Source organism: Tachysurus vachellii, chromosome 13 (genome assembly GCF_030014155.1).
Source record: "Tachysurus vachellii isolate PV-2020 chromosome 13, HZAU_Pvac_v1, whole genome shotgun sequence".
NCBI lineage: Eukaryota > Metazoa > Chordata > Actinopteri > Siluriformes > Bagridae > Tachysurus > Tachysurus vachellii.
In genome coordinates this window covers 10,692,656-10,716,718 of record NC_083472.1, presented here as the reverse complement: position 1 = coordinate 10,716,718, position 24,063 = coordinate 10,692,656, and the positions used below count along the sequence as shown (strand labels likewise).

General features: G+C 36.6%; 1 protein-coding gene across 1 annotated transcript in view; it reads right to left on the bottom strand.

Annotated features, from left to right (window-relative positions):
• Nucleotides 1-3,651: 3,651 nt before the first annotated feature.
• The window catches only part of LOC132855753 (gamma-aminobutyric acid receptor subunit alpha-2), a 47,556-nt gene continuing 27,144 nt past the window's right edge, over nucleotides 3,652-24,063 (bottom strand). The window contains exons 8-10 of the mRNA XM_060884942.1: nucleotides 19,961-20,113; nucleotides 12,456-12,658; nucleotides 3,652-5,955 (exon numbers count right to left, since the gene is read on the bottom strand). Of these exons, the coding sequence (XP_060740925.1) occupies nucleotides 5,647-5,955; nucleotides 12,456-12,658; nucleotides 19,961-20,113 (665 nt within the window). The 3' untranslated portion in view covers nucleotides 3,652-5,646. The remainder of the gene's footprint in view (nucleotides 5,956-12,455; nucleotides 12,659-19,960; nucleotides 20,114-24,063) is intronic.

The following is a 24,063-nucleotide window of genomic DNA, read 5'->3' as shown; positions in this document are numbered from 1 at the left end:
ATAATCCAACAAACAAATGTATGTTCATTTGTACTTCATGTATTACATTAAATGCATAATATGACAAATCTAAAGCCACTGAAAAAAAAATCATTGGCCATGCATTTCTGCTACAAATATTACATATGTTTATTTGATATATATAAAAAAAACCTGGCTGATGGCGAACTTTGAATTACTTTTCCAAGCCAGATGAGAGAATCTGTTATACTGGTGACATCCATCAAACAAATTGAAATAAACTCTCTGATTTTCTGGCAGCATCTAATGCTCTGTTTATTGGTGGCCCACTGCGGGCTAATGCTCAGCCCATGCTCATCCTCCACTGTGCCTACTCACTGGTATAATGAGCCAGAGTTTATAGAAAGTGGGAACACACTCTGTACTTTATCATACCTGAGCTAAATTACTATAAAAATAGTCCACCTGAGGTCTGTATGTGCTGACATTTGTGAAGGGAAAGGACATATCACTTAACATGCTAATAGCCACAATCGACCCAGGCCTGCCTGATATATATGATAATGTGCTGGTAATTGGTAGCCTGTTTAAAAATTGATCTGTGTTGTTGGAGGAATAAGTAACTGTAAGTCAAAGGTTTTAATCTATCATTGAGGTAAAAGCAAGATCATTTGATTTTTAAAAAAAAAAATAATACACAAACATGAATCAGAGGTTTATTTGCGTCAGTGTACATGACACAAGCTGAAAGACAGTGAGTATCACCCTCATATTATAGAATTAATGCTGTAATGCAAAAATAGTTTGTTTTAGAAAAACAAAAATCATGGCAAATATGATTTCAAAAAGATTTCAAAAATGTCTGAATGTGTTTCAGGCTATTCAAGAGCCATTTGTACGATATTACATCAGTTAGCCTGTGTGCAAGTCATCCATAGTGTGTTGTTACTTATATTTGTTTTTTATGACCTCTGACTTGCCAAACACTACAGTAATGTGTGTGCGCTTATGCATATGAGGGGTGTCCAATCTTATCCACAAAGGACTGGTGTGGGTGCAGGTTTTCATTCCAATCAAGCAACAGCTACACCTGATTCCACCAGTTAATCAGTTTATCTTGGCTTTTAGTAGACTCAGATGTGGCTTCTGCTTGATTAGAATGAAAACCTGCACCCAGAGTCCCCCAAAGATAAGATTGGACACCCCTTAAATATATATTCACTGTGCACTTTAATAGGAATACCTGCACACCTGCTCATTTATCTGATCATCCAATCCTGTGACAGTTGCACAATGCACAAATTTATACTGTACAGATACACTGTCACTTTTGTCCAGGCAAGTTTCATTAGTCAATTTTCAGTAAAAAAAAATTATTTTTACTTTTGTCAGTTTCAAGTTATTTCTATGACTATTGTGGGTTTTTATTTCTTTAATGGAAGGTTACCAACAATTTTGTCTACACATATATACAAAGAGATAACAAAAAGTGAACCTTGTTTGTTTTTGCATCATTCTATTTTAGGCTGCTTTGACAAGCACCAGCTCTCATGAGTGCCAGCATGCTGTCCGTTTTGTTTCTAGTGTAACTGTTGAATCGCCAAACGATTATCTGTGGCTATGTAGTAATTTTATTCGATTGGTGACAATGACAGATCTGAAACTCATTTCTTGTTTTAAAAGGGAAGACCGAGTCCTTAGCCAGTGCATTACTCACTCCTAGAAATGAAAGGCACAACAACACACTGCGCCAGTTATGTAGAATGACATGAAATATGAGTGATGAAAATTTAAATGAACTTTTATGAAGTCACTTAATTTTGCTTATGTGGTTTTGAAAGGCACCATTTGATGTACATTTTTGAATGTCAATAAAAATTAGTTATATCTATCCAAATCCAAACAGGGACTAAAGATTATTTCTTGTTTCTGTATAATCTCTTTGATCTCATGTGTCTCTGAGATAAGTGAAACAAGATGGTGTGTAGTGTTAAATATCCACATATGTGTTCTGTCACCTGCTCCTATGTTTGACTGATGAAGACATCCTTCTACACATAATGACCTATCCGTCCCCAGCCATTTTTAGAACTCCATTTTCAGGATTCCACTTTAATCAGAGCTCTCCATCAAAGCCATATCAGTGTCAGTATGGCCTGACAAACCACCAGTTCATCAGAACAAGGAGGTTTTTCTACTCTATGAACAGAATTTACAGGATATAGCAGGCTGGACATCAAAAACAGGCTGTTACTGTATATTTTCCAGATGAAAAATCATATAGGTGAGATTATTTGACTTGGTTCAAGATCTTTTTTCAGGTTTGACCCATTCAGTTGAAACCAGTCGAAGCCAGTTTCAGCTGAAACATTTCCATTTGAAAAAACAAAATATGGTGCAATTTTTGATTTTAAATTGCAGTTTTTCTTCAGCACAGCAGTGCAGTAGGTGTTTCTGCCTCATAGCTCCATGGTCTTCAGTTCACTTCTGAGCTTAGGATTCTGTCAGTGTGAGACTTGCAAGTTTCCCACATGTGAGTTTCCTTCATGTTTGTGTGATTGTGTGTGTATGTGTGTGTGTGTGACTGTGTGCATGTATGGTGCTCTGGAACAGACTGGTGTCCTATCTGTATACCAGCTTCCTATCCGATCTGACCCTGACCCTGACGAGATTAAAGTAGTTACTAATGATGAATTAGTATCATTAATCCATTCATTTTTTACTGCTTATCTTACACTGAGTCACAAGGAGCCTGAAACCTATCCAAGGGACTCAAGGAATGGGCGCCAACCCATCACAGTGCTACACACACACACACACACTTATACACTACAGACAATTTAGAGAGCCTACAGCTTATAATGCATATCTTAAGCCTGGGAGGAAACCACAGTACCCAGAGCAAACTCCTGAATCAGAGGAAGATCATGCAAACTACAAACCACCAAACCCAAGGATGTACGACAAATGTGCTAACAATTCATCTACAATGACCCAGTATATCATTATTGTCAGGAAAACATTTAGTAAATATATTTCAATTAGATTGGCTCTTCATATGGTTGTACCCTGGGATCCAATGGCATGAATGAACAGTAAACAATATACATTAAATTGTACCACAAATTAAACTATACAGCCTTTAAAATAATCTACAAGTTTAGTTTTTGTGTAAACAATACACATTGAGAAAATTAAAGCAATTCAGTCTTGTTTTATCATGTAAGAGAGGACACAATTAAACTAGCAGTTGATTTAATTGTAGCACACTGTATATCCCCACAGGTTTGACACTTTTTGTCCCTCACTTCCTTGCAGTTCTGACAGCTCATCTACCATCATCAACGCGAGCTGATATTTAGTGTGTCAGAGTCAGCTGTCATGTTCATGATGAATTTGTAATTATTAACACTATTCCCTGCTGTGATTTGGATAAATGACCCACTGTTTATTTATGACTCAACCCAATATATTATCTTTGTATAGTGTATTCTACTACAGGTAACAATTTTACTTTTTAAGTTTAATTCAATGACAAATGGATGTAAGGAATGTAAGTCAGACAAACCACTAAGCATATTTTTTTATTATTCAGCAACAAGCTGTTGAAAGAGGAACAAGAATGAAATAGCAAAGATCACTATTTATAACACACTGCGAAACCCAGCAGCAGTCAAAAAAGGATTCGATCTTTCCAGATTCATTGGGTATTATATTGAAGAAAAACAAAACAAAACAAAACAAAACAAAAAACAAACCTGTGCTGCATCTGATATGTCAAAAGGGACATTCAATTCACCGGTCAAAATAGAATTAAAATCATAACAGCACATTACAGAAATTCATTTTCAACACAGAAAATTCACCAAAATGTAAACAACAAACAACAACAACAACATAAAAACACTTCCATTGTTTCTTGTCTGCCAAAGGACAGAGCCAATAAATAAATGTGCACTTTCCATATCTGAACGTATATTACAGTACTATCTACAAGTTAATGAACCACTTAAATGAGACTTTTATAAAGTATTATTATTCCATACATTCCATTCCATATATATGCAGCTGCAACCAGCATTGCAATGTTTTTTTATTGCTCCAACATCTTTCTGTATAGACACGATGCACAACCTGCTTAAACAATTAAAGCTACTAAAAAAAGGAGTAACTGATGAGAAATCTTGATTGTAATTGAAATCCCAGAAAAAAAATACATAATGAGAGACAAATAGATAGATAACCGACAGACAGACAGATAGACAAAGACAAGACAGGGAAACAGACTGACAGACAGACATATAAATAAATAACATCATCTATTATTTAATCTGTCATTAAATGCAGGAAGATAAATAAGGAATGATCTCATGCAAACTTTTAAATGCACCATTTCAGCCATTTTCTTCTTACAGCCTGGACAACACTGCATCATGCTTTGTATATGGAATGGTGTCCTTCCTTTAAACATGACTGTAATGTCCAAAATAAAACCAGACACAGTGCTGTAAGTCTGTGCAGGTACAGTAAACTGTTCTTATGGTCAATCTTGCACAGGGGAACAACTTCATAATCCAGCATATTTCTGACATAAAGAGATATAAAAATATTTAGCTTCATTATAGAGGGTAAACATGCATTACTTGAAGCACTTGTAGGTGTTTGGTCCACATTATGCCACGCCAACAAAACATAACAAACAAACAAACAAACAAAAACAAACAAACAAACAAACAAACAAACAAATAAGAATAAAAAATAAATAAATAAATAAATAAATAAATAAATAAATAAATAATTGCAAGCATATTGATAGCCAAATTGTTTCTCCTTTGATTGTTAAGAAAATGTTAAGAATTTAAAAGGAATTTAGAAAGAAATAACTAAATGCACAAACATATATAGGAAGTGGTGCTGCTAACATGTTTTCGCCTCTTCCCTGCCTGAAATGTTTGTTCATAATAAATACCACATTATTTCTTTCCACATAAGTAAAATGCACAATATGTATTTTAAACAGCATGAACTTAAAACTAATATTTAACAAAATTCCGATTTAAATAAATTAAAAGTCATCATTTACTGTTCTTAATTTTCTGTAATAAATTTTAAATAACAATATAAAAAAGGTTACATTCACAGTAAAGGATGAGATTTAATTTGTAGATGGCAATATGATGTTTCTTTTCTCTGGTCATGTTTTGCCAGTTCCTTACAAGACCTCTTAATCATCATGGTAAAGGTCTACAAGCACCATTGCAAAAAAAACATAGGTAAAATAATACAGTCGTAATGATAAATTCTAAAAAATAAATGAACTATATCATAAACAGTACAATACAATATGCTAGAGTAGATCACAGAAGAAGGTCAAAGTCTGATTTCAGGAAAATCCACAAACATTCACAGAACTCACAGCAAAATTGAAACACAGTGAACTCAATGCGAACAGCCACGTTTCAGGGGAGAAAAAACATACAGGGCATATAATTTTCTGCAGAAATACATATTTACATTTTGAAAAGCGCAGCAGAAAAACAGTAGAAAAGAGAGAATAGAGGAGACACAATCAACAGTCCACGGCTCTGTGGCTGGATATCGAGACACTGCTTACATGAGTAAATGAGTGTATGAAGTCCCTGGACGGTTTTTGGCTTTTCTCTTTAGTCCTGGATCTAAAGAGCATCATTGGTTGGAAGGGACCATGTCCTTGATAACAGGTTCTCTGTTTAAATAGGTGGCCCAGTAAACCAGGTTGAAGGTTCCGAAGAGCACAGGGAACATGATGCGGGACATGCGGTCGATCTTACTCACGCTGTTGAAGGTTTTCTTGTTCTCGATTGGTTTGCCCTCAGTTTTGGCCTTGCCTACATCTGCAGCTCCGCCTTTTGCAATGGTGGGCAAGACAGAGTCCTTGGTGATGTTCGGAGCATAGTTCGCAACTGCCACTGCGTATGCATTGTTTTTCTTAATCACAGAGGCTTTCTCCTTTTTCTGTGAAAGTCAAACAAGAAAAGGAATTATTTTCACTCGTACAAATTTGATGCAGTTGTTTTTAGGGTGGCAAAGAGCACGGCATAAAACAGTGGCCGTAAATGTTGTTTTTTCTCTCTCAAAAACTATTGTATATGTTGTGAGTGTTTACAATGCTTAATGACTCTGATTTGCACTGAACTTAAATATATAGCCATGCTGATAGAACAGAATGGCATTTCTGTTTGACATTTACTTACTATTACTTGATTAGGGAAAAGACATGCTCATGAATAATCAATGAGCCTACATACCTAAGTTCTTAACAAGACTGACAGGAATGTGTTTGAAAGGTTTGATGTAAATTGATTTCAGGGGGGAAAAGCCTCCTGTTAGGATCTCAATTAGAGCTGTTGGATATGAGCAAGCATGATTAACAGCATGCCAGGAGAAATGTAATTTTCAGAGCTGACCCCAATGGACTGCATTACAAACTGTATTAGAGGTCATTACAACCTGGATATTGAACTCCACTGGTGGTGCATTATGAGTCTACTTACATTTTTTTACACAAAATGTTGAGTAACTTTGAGTGTGCATCAATCTCGGAGTCTATTCCAATTGTGTATCTTTTTATTTGAAAATAAAAAGAGATCTGATATTAGAGTTCATTGCAGTGATGGTATGTCTTTAAGAGTTCATTGCATGTGGTAAGACTTGGTGAAAAATGTGATCTGATTTTATACATGCTAAATGAAAATGTCAGCTGACGCGGCTCATTCTTTTTTTTCTGGGTTGGCGAATCTGGTCATCTGGTTCGTAGCGCTTCCGGGGCACGCACCATTTTGTACCCAACTAGCCTATTTATGCACTTCGTTTTTGTACTCTCGTCGCTTTATTGTCTCTCAAGTTTCCGCTATGTGCCGTCACGCCCTTCATGTTTCAAATCCCGGACTTCTCAGACCTTTTTGTGGATTTCGCTGTGGATTTCCCCTATTTCCCTTGGATTACTTATTGTTCAGTGGATTATTGGCATCCCATCCCGTGAGTTTTTCCACCTTTTCTGGATAACTTTTCTCCATGGGATTTGCATAATCTCTAAACTGTGAGCCTGTTTGTCCGTTGGATTATTATTTGCTCTGTGTTTATCGTGCAAACTTTTTACTGTGTTTTTTTTCTGTTATCTGCTCTGCTGCCAGTCTACAAACTGTTCTCTGTTTATTATTCTCTGTGTTTCGGACTCGGCATTTGTAGTCACCTGTTGCTATTCCTTTTGTCTGTCTGCTTATTTAATGACCTTCATTTCATTGTTGTTTTTGCTATTCCTCAGCCCGCTGACATTTGTGGTGTGTTTTCTCAGAGAATTAGTAGAATTTTTATTCTCTTGTCAGTAATGTTGCTTGGCCTTGCTTGTGAATGGTTATGTTCTTCGTTTGAGATCTATGTTTTGTTTCTAAATTGGTTATGTTCTTCGTTTGAGATCTATGTTTTGTTTCTAAATTTATGCTGAATGCAAGGCACCTGTTTTTTTTTCTTAGCCACCTTAGATGTTTTGAACTCTTTGAGCCCTTTTCTGTTTGTCTTAATTTTGGACTTGCTGCCTGTGCCAGGCTCTCAGCTATTCATTAAATCACCTACTGACTTTATCTGGCGTCATTGCATTTGGGTCCCCCATCCGAGCCCGTGACAGTACAATCAGACCATCATGAACCAGCAGGCACATCGGACCTACAGACCTTTTTCAGGAACCTCTCCCAAACCTCTGCGGCCCATGAGAAACAGTTAAACGACCTCACCAAGGCCACCAACAAGCTCATACGCTGTATTGACACAGTGCCCACCCCTGCCAACTTTGTCTCGGCCCCTGTTGGACCAACCCAATTGCCACCTATCGCCGCTTGTGCCACATAAACCGCATCTGCCACACCCAGAGCAATTCTCAGGTGAGCCAGGCCTGTGTCGGGCCTTCCTGATGCAGTGCGCGATGATCTTTGAGCAACAGCCCTCTTCCTTTCCGTCGGAACACTCCAGAGTGGCCTACATCATCACCCTCTTATTGGAAAAGGCCAAGCTTTGGGCAACTGCAGAATGGGAGAGGCATTTGCTCATCAGTGGACGACTTCTTGTTAGAATTCTGAGGAATTTTCTACACCTTTACCTAAATTGACAGATCCAAGAACAACAAACCCAAAGGATTCCCCGCTGCTCGTGGTACTCGAGTTCTCTACCAGCACCTTCCCCATTCTCATCATTCGCATTCTCATCATTCTCATCATTTGCTCCTTGGTGGACGACTTCTCGTCAGAATTCTGCAGAATTTTCTATACCTCTACCTAAATTGACAGACAGATCCAAGAACAACAGACCCAAAGGATTCCCCGCTGCTTGTGGTACTCGAGTTCTCTACCAGCACCTTCCCCATTCTCATCATTCGCAGCATACCATCCTTGCGTTCCTCATCTCCGGTCCAGGCCATGAAAGTTGGGTGATGTCACATCACCCTTGACGAGATGGAGGGATGCATGTCCAACGGCCTTTGTCTGTACTCTGGGTCCAGTCATATGCCCAGTCAGGCAAACCCTGACTAACCCCTCATTCCAAGTCCAGTCATTCAAAACCCCTCTCAAAATCTGCATCACCATTGGCACCCAGACCCACGAATTGGTGGCCTTCGTGGACTCACACGGAATTTCTGGACCACAAGGTGGTTCACCAGTTTAACATTGAGACGATGGCCCTGCTCTCCACACTCCCAGTCAGGGCTCTGGACGGTCACATCCTTCATCAAGCAACTCTAAGGACCAAGGCTTTACTGGTCACTATTGCCGACCACCATCACGAGTGGTTGTCCTTCCTGGTGATTCCTTTCCCCCAGACCTTAGCTCTGATCCCACACTACATCATGATCTTGGGGATTCAGCAAGTCTAAAGCCATATCCCTGCCACTACATTGACCCTATGACTGCCTCAATGAGCTTCTTCCTAGCTCCACACCTCCACGTGGCCATCTTTACAGCCTTACTGGCCCCCGAGAGAGATGCTATAATCACATACATTCAGGAGTCCCGGAATTAAGGTTGAGAATTGCAAATTCCACGTCTCCACCACCACCTTCCTAGAGTTTGTCTTCTTGGCCGGCAACATTTGGATAGACCCAGCCCGGATTGAAGTAGTCAGTAATTGGCCATGACAAGTTATGGGGTTTTCTAATTTCTATAGAAAGTTCATTTGAGGATTCAGCACTATTGTTGATCCCCTTCATGGAGTGGGAGCAGTCCTGTCCCAGCAATCGTGCCTTTATTTAGCGGCTCTTGAACTCTTCTGAACAGAACTATGCCATCAGGATCGGGAGCATCTGGCGGTCAAACTTGCTCTTGAGGAGTGGCATCACTGGTTAGAAGGTGCTGAGCAACCCTTCATTGTTTGAACTAAACCTCACTAAACTTATACTTAAGTTAAACATAAAGTTATAGAATATTCTTATAATATCTACGAACAGCCAAGCACCTCAACCCACACCAGGCTCATTACATTTGGGTCCCCCATGACAGAAAATGATGTGTACAGTTACTAGAACTGCAACACACTCCGATACACACATGATTTTATACTTGTCATGGGTTGGTTATTGTGTAGCAGCTTGCTTTGTTCCATGATTTCCTGTATTTGCATTGTTTAAGTTGCCATGTGTTTTGTTTTGGTTCTTGACTTGTCTCTGCCTTTGTATTGTCACTGCTTGTTTTCAATCCTGTGCCATGATTAGTTTCATCTGCTTTCAGTCTACTTCAGATTAGTCTGTCTACTTAAACCCTCATGTGTCTTGTTCAGGGAGAAATATTAGTTCAGTTCATGCCTAATGCCTGTTGATACTGAGCCTTTTGTCCTTGTCAATAGTTTTCATAATTCTCTCTACATTCACTGTTTTGATATGCTTTTGTCTAGTAAGGTCGTTGATCGTCCATCCTTTGTCTGCCTTTTATATTTGGGTTATGACTCATGCTTCTGGACTGTTTGACTTCATTGTGATTATTGTTAATAAATATTAGTCTGTGAATCCATACAGGACAGACTGGAGATGAAGGCCAGTGCAATTGGAATTAAGTAATATAAACATAAATATAAAATAGACAAGTATAAAATACATATGAGCATATAATAACACTATACAAAGAGTGCTACGCACACATAACTTAAAAACTATCGCTGACCAACCCAAAAAGTGAATGAGGTGCAGTCATGTGACGTGAATGTTAAGATCAAGCGTTATGCAGCGGTTGATGGAAATTTTAGTCCGGCAACATATGAATCATCGCAGACTTGCTCATTGGGGATAAATACATACACATTTAAATATATCTAATATTAATCTTGAATTTAGTATTCTATTAATCTTTATATTACTTTTTATATTAACCTTTGTTCTATGTTTAAATTCTGTAAAGCTGCTTTGAGACAATATCAATTGTAAAAAGCGCTATGCAAATAAACCTGAATTGAATTGAATATTTGCTACAACCATGACAAAACTACATAAAAGTAATACATAAATATCACCTGCCAAATGTCACTGGTTTGCTAATTTGAGTCATTCATCATATCCTTGGTTAATTTAATTATTATTGATTTTTCTAAATGCATTTTAACAAAATGCTCAGTGAATGATTTTTATAGAGCTGCATTTTGGAAATGATTGTAAGATGCACAGAACAGTCAATAAACCAAACACACAAGAATAACACAGTCTAATCCATCATCAAAATACAAATGTATTCCTTAGGCCATTACTCAGTTGGCTTGATCCACACATTGCTGTATCCTTGACAATATGGTATACCACTGGATACAAGCAATGTACGTAAATTACATTTTAGTCATAACATCTGTCATCTTCTACAGACATGGAATTTACTAGAATCGCATTGTAATATTTCTTGTAGCGGTATTACTTGATGGAAAACTATAATAATGAGAGATTATGTTCAGTCAGTGAAATAAAGAATATATTTGGCTTTCCAGATCTTCCTTGTTCTTTTACTATTTTTTTTACTGTTTTTATAAACAATTTAAGGGTAGAGTTTACAGATTTGATCACATTTTGGTGGAGGTTGCATATACTACACTTCAAGACAAGCTCTGGAGACATGATTGCTGTAGTGTAGTTTAGGCCTTGGCTTTAGCTTTTCAAGTCATGTCAAGAAGCTTTTATTGTCATTTCAAACATATACAGGTGACGCAGTACATAGTGAAATGAAACAACATTCTTCCAGGACCATGGTGCTACATAAAACAACACAAAGCTACATAAGACAAGACAGCGCTACATAGAACAACACAGAGCTAAGGACTGAACGTACAGTAGCTGGGATGTTGCGTAGACTAATATACATAACTAAGCTCAGACCCTGATTACAGCACAGCATATTCACTTTAAATATATGCAAAGAACTTAATGAACCACTCTTAATCTCCTTATGCAAGGAGATGTGCCAGATAAAGGAATCTGGACAGATGAAAAAATCTTTCTTCAACTCAATATGTGAGTTGCACTAGCTAGACACACAGCAGCTATTAAAATGATCTTAGTTTAGTGGAGACTGCCTCAATCTTATTCCACTTAACAATGGATTGCCAAATTTTTGGATGTAAAATATATGCAACAGCTTGAATGAAATTGTGCCAACAAAACTACCTTGAAAATTTGGATTAGTACTTCTGATAAGTTAGAGTCTTTTGTCATAATTTAGATCTGCCATTTCCACACCATCAGCTTTTATCATGCATTTGTTAGCTCTGGTAATTTTTGTGTTCTTGTAGGTCTGTGTTGTGTATATGTTAGAGTATAAATTTGACTGTTTGCATGAGCTCTAATGACTTCATATTGTGTTTTTCTTTCCAGCATGCACATGTACCGTCTCTAAGATCTTTTTTATTGTTTATTTTAAAAATAACTTAGCTTTGTCACATAATGGCTACACATTTTCCTTTTCAATATGTTTTACAGTTGTTTACTGTCTGTTTACAGTACTTTAACATGGCATTTTTACAGTGTGTATATACGGTAAGCATATGTTCTTTGCCAATTAATCATAAATTGAGAACAAGTCATGAGAAAGACAGCTTGGTGAAGTGGATCCAGTGTGAAATTCATCACAAATTATCATCTAGCTTTATGTACACAGAATTTGTGTATGGTTAACAGAGTAATTCATCTTCCTATACAGAAAGACATTCATAAAGTGTTTCATTCATGTCTATCCGACTGTTTCTTCAAATACCTAGCTGTACATTACAAGGAGACATGGAAAGGAAAACTAAAATGATGTCGGTAGGGATATTAAATATTAAAAAGTGACAGTGTGTTCCTCACACGCTACCCCCCAACTACAAATCACTTCTCTTAAAAACCCAAATAATATGCTGAATAATGATGGTTAAATAATAAGTGAAGATGAATAGCTGAATAACAATCCAACCTTAACATAATGGAAAAACATCTGCTTGTAAATATGCAGGTTTATTACCTTGTCATTGACCACGCTCTTGCCATCCCAGGCCCAACCACGCTTGGTGAAATAGTTAACTGTAGCAAACTCAATGAGGGCTGAGAAGACAAAGGCATAGCACACTGCAATGAACCAGTCCATGGCGGTGGCATAGGCCACTTTAGGCAATGAGTTACGGGCACTAATACTCAGAGTTGTCATGGTCAGCACGGTCGTCACACCTGCAAAACACAAAGGATAAAAAAGATAAACTAACTAAAGAATCCTGATTACAATGTGGTCCTTCCAAGTAATTTAATAATTGTAATGTGTAAAAGAATGGGTGAATCAAATGGTTCAAACACAATACTATACTTTGCTCAGTCTCTAATGTAAATTAGAGGTTCAGCAAACTGCAATATTCTTGGAGACCAAACAGAAGATATTGTCTTCCCCTATTGTCTATTGTTTCAGGCTTCTTCAAAAATGGCTACAGCATCCTGTGATGCCTCACTGAACCTAATTTTCTCTTCTCTCTAATTTCCCTGTCTCTGTCCCCCTATTTCGTACAATGTGTATTTTTAGATTGCAATTAGAAATTTACACAAAGGCCTTTAGATTATTTTTTGGCATACACTTTTTTAGCAAGAAATAGAAAAAAATAACTCATTGAAATAACAAATTGCAATAATTGTATCTTCTTGCAAACAAAACTGGTGTTTCATAAATGTACTCTTGCATTCTGTAACTTCCAGCATAATATTCAGAGGGCTAGTGACAACCTGAGAAGAATCAGAAACCAAAGAGTGTTTTAAACTTGGTTGTATTCATGCACTTGTATATCAGGATTATAGCAAGGTGAAGATTATTCAAAGAAAAATGAAAGACATTTTTTTACTCAAGCCACTTTACAAACACATTCCAATCCGATCTCTTTAGTCACTTCAAGAAATCTCAGACTTTAGCAATGTTATACAAGTGTAAACCCATTTGTTATACAAATGTAAAGGCATTTGTTTCCATTTGTTGCCAAGTAGGGAAAGCGGTTGCGCAGAGAGTAAGACATTGCAATAAAGATTGGAAGGTTGTGTTTAAATTCAAGCACCTCCAACCTGCCACTACTGGGCCCTTGAGCAAGGCCCTTAACCCTATAAATGTACTGTAAGTCACTCTGGATAAGGGCATATAAAGAATGTTTGTGTAAATGTCCTACACATCTCAAATGACAATAATCTTATTTATAAAGTAGCTAAAAACCAGGAAAAGTTCATGTCTGAATGTAATGAGCTAGTTTGCATATTAATGCATAATAAAACAATCAGAACTCAGTTTTGACTACAAGTGTACTGTAAATGCATGCGCTTCAAATCCACTCAGAATGCTATTTAGATAAAGAGTGCATGAAAAAACCAGGTGTAAATGTGGACATAGCAACTCTGTCTAGAAGAAATGACAGAGCAGCTGCCACACACAACGTGCCTCCTAATTCTGAAGAGCACATAAACAAAAGCCTCTAATTTATTTTTGAATTTTATGAATAGCAGTGAGAGAGAGGAAATCAGCTGTGGGTCAGAAAGCCCCTTTATTATGAGGGCATAAAATGGATTATGCCATTCTGATCATGGCAATACTCAAGTCTAATGGACAGAGAACATAAAATGCAATAAAGCAGCACAGTTAAAGATCTGACTGACAAGGAGCAGCAAATGTTATATCAGACTTCACTGACATCAGGTGATTTGTTTGTTCACAATCACATTCAAATTCAGATTTCTAATCACCTCATTTTATACTGATTTAGGAATCATTACGAATAATTGGCATCTTTAAGAATCATTACGAATGATTGGCATCTTTAAGAATCATTACGAATGATTGCCATCGTTAAGAATCATTATGAATGACTGCCAGTCAACAAAACAAGCAAAAATAGCATTAAGATAATGACTTCTAAAAAGTTATCCAAATCCACACCAAGATGGTTGCAGAAAGAAACAATGAGAAACATTTTTATTGTCTGTCTCTGGATATGACTTCAAACAAAAGCTAAAGAATATGAAATGTCCTGCATGGCACTGACGCCTACAGTATGATCCTTAAGGTGTTTTTACACATGACATACACTCTTAAAAGGAATGGCTCTATATAGAATCTAAAGCATTTATATTATTTCCTTCAAATATGGAACCCCAATATGAAATCTTTAAAAATGGAATTAAAACTCCAAAAAGTAATGGCATTGATTTGACCTTATACATATTTTGAATTATAGAACTGTGTAATATAAAAACTTCATTTCAGAACCTTTGATTCTTCAGAACCATTTCTGGTAAAAGGTTCTACTGGTTAGTACTGAACTTCAGGGATCTATACAGAACCTCAAGAAATGTCTTCTTTCTAGAGTGTAGAAAGACTTATTTTCACAGAAATTCCATGTGAAGTGATAATTACCCTTTACTGCATGTTGTTGCCATATGGAAACATCCAGTTATGTTCCTAATGAAATGTGTATGTCTGCCTAAAACCTCCAAAAGAAAATAGATTACAAATTACAACAAATTACATTGTTGTATGGTGTTGCCATATATCGGTTTAGCCCAAACTACTACTACAATTAAAAAACACAATCCCTGTTATGTTTTATTTCTCACGCCTTCTTTTTAGGTTTCAGAAAACTGTAACTTATCTCTCTCTAAATCCATTATAAATCAGTTCAGATTGAGAACCTAAAGATAATTAAGTCAAAACTTAATTGTGTAAAAAAAATGTGTTAATTAATATTTTTAGATTTAAAACGATATTAATAGATAAAAAAATCTATTTTAGAAACCATTCCATAATCAGTGGTCAGAAACATTCTTTTATGAGCAAGTCACATGTACGTAAGATCGCTTTGTTTTGATTTGGTGTGGTTAGTCGGCCTACAAGGAGCAGAGGAGGTGTAGAAAAACAATAGTGAAATGGAAAAAAGAGCAGAATGACAAGGAAGATAAAGGCTGTATTATTTTTGGCTGTATTATAAAATTCATCGAAATTTGCTTCAGCTTTTGACCATTGTACTATCCAAGCCAAGGCTTAATGGATTTAGCTAAATGGACATTAACCTAAAGTCACTTTTACTGACAGAAAACAGCAATTATTAAAACATTAGATTTTGCCCTGATTATGCCTGTTTCCCTCCAGTGTCTTAGATTCCATTCCATTATAAAAATGTCTCAATTATTTTATTATATGATACAATTATGCCATCAAAAATATCTCTCACACTGCTATTTGTAACATAATTCAGTTATTCGAATAATAGATATAATATAGATAATAAAATTAAGTCACTCACTTGTTACTTGTTACTCACTTACTGTATATACTACACTGTGTGTGCACTTGATACACTGGACACAGGCTGTTCCTGTTCTCTCACTATAATTAGCTTAAAATCATGTACCCCAGAATTTTGTAAAATATATGACACAATATATTAGTCACATATCTTAGTCATAGTGAACCTTTGGTCTCAATTTATTCATCTTCCTGAAGGAACATGTTTTTTCTCTCCTGGAGTTCGTACTGACTAATGACTCACTCATCTAAGAGGTCACAAAGAGGAAAAGAAATCTATAATATTATAAATAAAGCAGCCTTTACAACTGATGCCATAGAAAAAAACTGCAATAATATGAGCTATCATTAAAAGTGAATATTTGTATGCATTACTACATAAACAGAAGGAGTGTGTAAAAATGCAGGTACATGGTGTGATTATGAGAAAGAAAGACCTGGGCTTTATACATTCACATCTGTGTGCTGGTGTAAATATCCATAACACATTCATCTTAGTAAACATCTTAGAACTAAATTCTCAAAATCAAGAAGATCATTTTTCAGTAACAGGTCTGTTGATGTGCATTAGTTCTGAGGCCCAAGGTGTTCTTTTAACTTTAAGCCAGCTGAAAGCAAGAGGAGAAAAAGAGATTATTATTTGGTTAGAAGAGCAAACCACAAGAAATCTCCATGGTAACAGGACAGAGTTCTTTTATTCTCTAAATTCTGGCTAAAACTCTTATTAACCCTGGACATTCCTAACTCTTGTAACAACATATCCTTTTTATAGTTTTTTTTGTTAAGGATCAGGTATTTTATCCATAAAAAAAAAATCTGCCTCAGATTAACATATTCCGATATCTCCTCTGATGTCATGGTCCAGCAATAAAAACTTGGAAGTTAAAAGGATGATATTATTTACGGATCAATAGTGTCCTATGTATGGATTTGATATTTCCTAAAATGGGAATATTAATCGATGCTATTAATGAACTCAAAGCTGCTCCTCATGTGAGCAGATAACATGCCAAAGTAAAATGGATATTGGTTAAAGGACATAAATGTGACTTGGCCTAAATGTGAATAACTCTGCTGCCACTTCTGAATAGCACTCAAGCCCGTATTTATGTCTGAAATCTGAATGCTGATGAGTGCAATTAGGCTATTAAATCATCACTGCTTAATTTAACTCTGAAAACAGTCCACTCCTCTCTTGCTGCTCACATATTCATCAATACTCTTAGTATGAGACTGATTTCTTTGCTTATTTCTATGCTTTATCAGTTGACATGGGGCAGATGTCAGTGATGAGAATGGACACACAGGTGGTGCTCCTTCTTGGCTTCCAAGAGACTCAGACACTGGCTGTACAAGCATATGTCTTCCACCGAGTCTCATTAGTCTCATTCCACACTTAGAGCTGAAGCTGTGTACAGCGGACCATTGGTAACCTGGGAGCTAACCAAGTGTGTGATACAGTGGGGGAAAAAGTATGTAGTCAGAGGCCTGCTAGGGGAGCTGTAAAAAACCCCAGAGCTAATGGCATTCTATGAGAAGTGTCTACTCTTCATTGGCATTAGATAACATTGTTGTGCTCCAGGAATTCTGCGATGCAGGAAGGAATGTGACAATAGGGCAGTGGTGGCTCAATGAATTGGCTTGGGATTACTGATCAGCAGGTAAGGGGTTTGAACCCCACACTTAAAAGCTCTCACTGCTGGGGCCTTGAGCAAGGCCCTTAACCCTCTCTGCTCCAGGGGTTTTGTATCAGGGCTGACACTGCTCTCTGATCCTGACTTTCTAACAAGTCTGGATATGTGGAAAACAAAGATTTCCACTGCTCTTTAATTTATTGTGTGTACACACTGCATCACTTCCCACACTATGGTTTTGTTGGATGGCCCTGAGTTTCATAGTAATATTTAATAATAGCAGTTATCTGTCTATAAGAAAATAATATCATCTTGTGCTTACCAAGAAAGCTAACAATCCTGTTTTACTTTTCATGCAGAAATTCAGAATCATTTCTTTTATAACCAATTTTCCAGACTTGATTCTTGCTCAGTCAAGCCACCTAATCTAGACTTCCCAACAAAGTGTCAAAGCAGATTAATTGTCATGGATTTCTGTCATAAGTAGGAATCACAGGGCAGTAGCACAAAATAACCTGCAGCTATAAAAACACATCATAAATCATAAACATGCTGTGACAGGTTTATCTATGGCATATAGCCTTGCTTGACAGGTGATTTAGTGATGTGGATTGAGGACGCCCTCAGCCCATTTCTATGCAACCAATTTATTGACTGGAGTGGGCGTGTGGTGTAACCAGGAGAGCAGGCAAAAGCATCATGCTCCTGAGTTTCAGACACACTACTGAACGGCACTCAATAACATGAGTGTCCTGCAGTGCAAAGAAGTCTCGTTGTTTTTTTTTGTTTTGTTTTTTGAGTTAATTAAAATTGCAGTTTATTCTCTTTGTTTAAAAATGTTTATGATACTTAAACAACAACAACAATACTACTAGTAGTAATAATAAGAATAATGAATAATAATAATAATAATAATAATAATAATTAATAATAATAATAATAATAATAATAATAATAACAATAATAATAATAACTAGATTTAGATTTGACGAGGCAAGTATTCACAAAGGCCAGCGCTAGGGTGCCAAAACATTTGGAGGCAAGTCAACAAACGTCTGACCAGGGTCTACAACATATCGCTACAACAATTTGGTTCATGTGGCTCGAAAGCCCTAGGAGGAGTTACTCTTTATAAATTTTTGTCTAAGCTTAAATAGAAAAACAGAATGTTGGCTTAAAAGCCAGCATAATAAAGAAGAAGAAGAAGAAAATATCAGCCACATGGCTACTGGTTGCTCAAAGCTTGCATTGTCTGATCCCACTCACAGACACAACAACATGGCCATATACATCCGCTGAACCATGTGTAATCACCTGAGGGAAGTGCCTGACAAGTATTATGAGCACATTCATGACAAGTCATCAACCTCAACAAGACAGCATTCATGTGCGATGTGCCTGTCCTCACTGACCTGATGACACTAGCCAACCATTTTGATGCAGACAAGAAGTGAGTTAGAACATGCCTGCTCACAGATAATTCCCGTCCAAAAACTGATCTAATGCATCTACTCTGCTGTCTGTTAAGATATAAGATAGCTTCTAACAAAAAAAATTCCAAATATTGTTCTACAGGAATGATTCCTAAAACCCGGAAATACGTTTTATCACTTCCAGTTCAGTTGTACCAAAATCATGTTTTTTTTTATTTTTTTGTGGGTAATGTGGGAAAACACAAGCTCAATATGTTTTTACATTTTACTCAACTACATAAAATACACCAGTAATACCTCAGATGAGACTTTGCTTTTACATGTCTTGAAAAATTTCAGTACCTAAATGGGACTATGGAGGTTGTCGGGGACATCAAACGTTATCGCGCCGAACAGAAAAACTCATCTACTACAACCTCCTTGCTGTGTTTATACTAACAATACACTCTTGTAAACTATTCTATAGTATGAAATTTTACATCCAGTGAATATATGTCGTCTTCAAAATTCATACAATACATGCAAAAATCATAAACATTTGTTGAACTTAGAACTTATTTTCTGCAATAAACCAGTTTTTTTTTTTTGTCAAGGGAACCGAGGTGATGATCACTTCCGGCTTGGCCTAAAAAATACATCATCCCAGCAGCACTCTATAGGATCCTACTACTATATCCAACTGCATCCATTAGCAATGTAGCCTTCTCTCTCTCTCTCTAATTTATTTATGTTTTCTATGATTTTCAAGACCATTGGACAATATTTACCAGCAGTAAGAAAGAGATTACAGTATGTATTGCCTTTATTATCGCATAGCACATTATATTGAAATGCATCATATTTTAAATAAATGGTCCATATTAAAATGCTCCTTTTCATGCACTGGATTGTTGCTCATTTTTTAAATGCACATACTCTAGCACTGCTTTGAGAAGTGCTAGTGCTGTAGTGTTAAAGGAAATTCAACAAGTAGATAGCGTGGGTTGGGGTTATGGTGGTGGTGGGGGTGTCGGGGTAGCATGAGGGAACTGATTTTTTCCTTTTTTGCTACATTACCTACCATCTACTGTGTGTACATAAGTAAGAATACATGTCACCTCACATGTCCATCTGTATTGCTCAAAAATACAGAACTCACCAAAGACAGTCCTGGCAGGCACAGACTCACGATTGAGCCAAAAGGAGACCTGTGAGAGGATGACCGTCATGATACATGGGAGGTAGGTCTGAATCACAAAATAACCAATCTTCCTCTTCAGATGGAAGTGAGCTGTCATCACGGTGTACTCGCCTGGAAGTAGAGCAAGGAGAGTGTGATACAGGAAGTATAGTGCAACATTTAAGCATACTGTGCTTAATTAAACACCACATCAGATACCAAAGGGAAGTTCAGAAGTGATTAGCATTCTGATCAGTTGTGCAAGTCAAGATGTCTTGTTATGTCTTTGTCGATCTAGGAATCAGAATCCTTGACTGGGCTGTGAATGTATATTGTTAAAGCATAAGAGATTAATTAGTATTCAGAGCTACAGAAACTTGGCAGGGACCCAGCCTTGGAACAGAGGATCCCTTATGGAAATCTTTCAACAAAACAGACTAAAAAAGTGGGAGAGAGAGAGAGAGAGAGAGAGAGAGAGAGAGAGAGAGAGAGAGAGAGAGAGAGAGAGAGAGAGAGAGAGAGAGAGAGAGAGAGAGAGAGAGAATGTGTTGCCCATGGCAACAGAATGGAGAAAGCTATCGGGATTCTGGACGCGGTGGAGGATGCCTTGATTCTGTCACTCAGTAAAGAGGGAACTCCTTCTGAGAGCTTGCAGGGGGATTTTACGGTACACTATTTTTCTAAGATATGTTTCTTTCTTTTGTCAGCACCTACCCTGCACACACACTTCCTCCTTTATTCACCTCCTTTATTCTTCATTTATATAAATTAACAGATAACAGATTGTAAATTAACAGAATGTAGAGACTCAAATGTAATCTGAATTCTTTTGCACTGTGTTGCTTCAAATCAACTAAATTCAATTTACAGTGACTCTCGCAATGTGTTTGTGTGTGTGGAGTAAAAGGAGGCGGATGGCCTGATTTTATTATACGTATGAGAGAGTGATATAGAGTGATTTCAAATATATATATATATATATATATATATATATATATATATATATATATATACGTGTATATATATTATAACCCTGCGATTAACCTCAGTAACCACAAATGAATAGGTTTACACTTTTAGTGTACAAAAAGAAAAAAAAAAAAAAATATATATATATATATATATATATATATATATATATATATATATATATATATATATTATTTATTTTTTTTTTCTTTTTGTACACTAAAAGTGTAAACCTATTCATTTGTGGTTACTGAGGTTAATCGCAGGGTTATAATTGGGGCAGAAAATTCCAGAGTCCAACCTACATCCAATATATATGTTGCTAGGGCTGTAATGATATGGATGGTATTGGAAACGAGGCTCTTGAATCGATATGTTTGCATACTGAACAATACATTCAACTACTTGCATAATAAAGTAGGCTATTCCTCATTAAATTATGTGAGGTTTCATTTAAACCTAATCAAACCCACACTTCATCTTCTGAAAAGGTAGCTTCCTTTATATCTCAAATATCATAAGGCAATGAGAGTTCAATGAGAAAAAAAAACTAGCTAGAATATTGATTTTCGTGAGCCAGTAGCATAACTCACTAACCAGAGCAAAGAACACACACATACTGTATAGACACACAACTCTCTCTCTCTTGCTCTCTTTCTTTCTTTTTCTCTGCTTTAAGACAGCATTCACGACTGAAATCAATGTGTTGCAAATGCAGGAAAACAACCCACATTTGAGTGACAGGTCACCAAATTTGTGCTACTTTGAAATCAACTACTCACATATTAGATTTGGTACAAATGTTTTGCTGAGGCTGTACAACCCTCATCACCATCAGGATCACTAGTGTCATAATCATTGAACACAGCAAAAAAATCATTTTTAGGAGCATTTCTTCTGGCAATAAATTCAGAAAGCCTGTCAGTTGAAGAAGAAAAATAAAAGATATACCTAAAGCACCTTTAATGGGAGTGTCTAGCTAGCTGAAGTGCTTTAATGTGACTTTTTCCATTAGTGGAGCAAAACAGAATGTTTGGCCATATTGAGCCATAAATGTCACTTTTTCTTTTAGAGAACTGTTGTATGAAAGCAATATCATACTTGCAATCATTCAGTTATGTTGAATATCTGCAAGCCTGTGATTTCCTACAGCACTTGCCCCTACATTAAATCACTGCCAGTGTGATATAGTTTAAATACACAGCTGCTGTTTCATTAAACCTCTTTAAAAATCTGAATGGATGCATTATCAAGCTTCAGATATTGTTCTTTTATATTGTTAAATATTTTAATCAGTTGAAAATAAAACCCTTAGACACATACATGTATTGAGGCATGGTTTATTTTTTTGCTGTATTAAAGAATGTATTGTATCAAGGTACCACCACAATGTACAGTATGTGTGTGTCTGTGGAGCCTTCAGATTAAAGCAGGAGGTCCTTGTAGCATGAAGATGGCAATTATGATATGGGAATGAACTCATTATGCATGCAGTCCCAGATGACAGCAGTGAGTGTAAGGGATGTGAAGGGATGTTTGTTTTTAACCAGGGTGAGGTCATGAAGATCACGAGATCTGAAACTGTGTATCAGAACGAGAGAATGAGGCTTAATGTGGTAATAGATTTGCATGCTGCACATCTCCGTCTTTCCTACTGTTTATCATTCCTCTCTGTCTCGTTTGTTCCCATGCTTTGTTTAATTCATGCTAGTCTTATGGTGATGCACACAACCACATTTCCTCCAGTCATCCTATTAGGCAGGTAAACAATAACAAATGGTACATACAATGGATTCGACTGAATTAACATGGCAAACATTCAAGCTTGATTTTCACCTGTGTGTTCTCTTTCCTTGCTTTCATTTTTAATCAATTAGAAATGATATAACGTGGACTGTGACGTTAATTTGTGATGTTTTTTGTCCATGATGTGAACTGCTTTTTCTCTTCTGAATCGTTCCATTTCTTCTTTTTTCGTTGATAGCATTAGTCATGACAACAGTCCATGTGCACATACTATAGTCTCTCAAGACATTCTCCTGTGATATAAACAAGAACAAATAACTGGCTTCCTAATTGTAACTAATGAGCGCGTTCATCCCTCACTCCAAGATCTCTATGGTAATCAGGGATTAAATTGCAGATGTGTCATCAATGAATAGGGCAATGTAGTGAAAGAGGATTTTTTTAATAAAATCATGATAAAGTAATTAGACTTTTCATAAATTCATGAGCCACCAGTTTTTGTACCAAAAAAAAAAAAAGGATAAATACTTCTGACAGGAGAAACCAATAATGTCTGTCGAGAAAAAAGGCTGAGATGTATGGGACAGGGGAATTAAGAAACATTCACGTGTGGCTTATAGCAGGCATGAATTTTTTATGGTTGCTGTAATCATCTTTCCAGGCCAGAGCAATTATCTAAGTGGAGGCTGTTCTGAATATTGCATACTCTAGTACACAGTGCCAAACCTGATTAGTTCACTTTACTCAAACTGTTCTTATAGAATGACTGTGCTGATTAAACTGAATGCGCTTATTTGTATTTCGTATTTATTTGATTCTAGTTTCATTAAAAGCAGTAAACATAGATTAATCTCCTCAGTCTTAAATGCCTCCATGAATGTATAGAATTTTTCATTAAGGGCAAAATATTCAGAGTTGAGTTATTCACTCGTAGAGGGAGTAAATACCAAAATTGTAATACTCAGACAGTTATGTGGCGTGTTATTACACCTAATGCACTGGTACAAAAGTACTAACTCGCCATATAAATGATTTTATGCAGTGAAAGCATTTGTTAGGGTAGACAGTCTCTTATCACTCTCTTTGGATTTGGATCTTATTTCAAGAAATGCTTATACAAATACTGTAGACTATGCCCAGTGCCTCTGTGTCAACTTATAGATACATATAAAAACAGTTTAACATATAAATTTTCATTGAATCACTGCCGGTCACCATGAGGCAATGTAACAGTATCTCAAGCATTCAGAGAAAGACATACCATCATCTTATTATATACTACAAATCCCTCGTTGTTCCTTCCACCAGTCCATAATCCGATTAGCAATTACAACAAGGTGTCTGCCTACTCCATTAACTGGACAAAT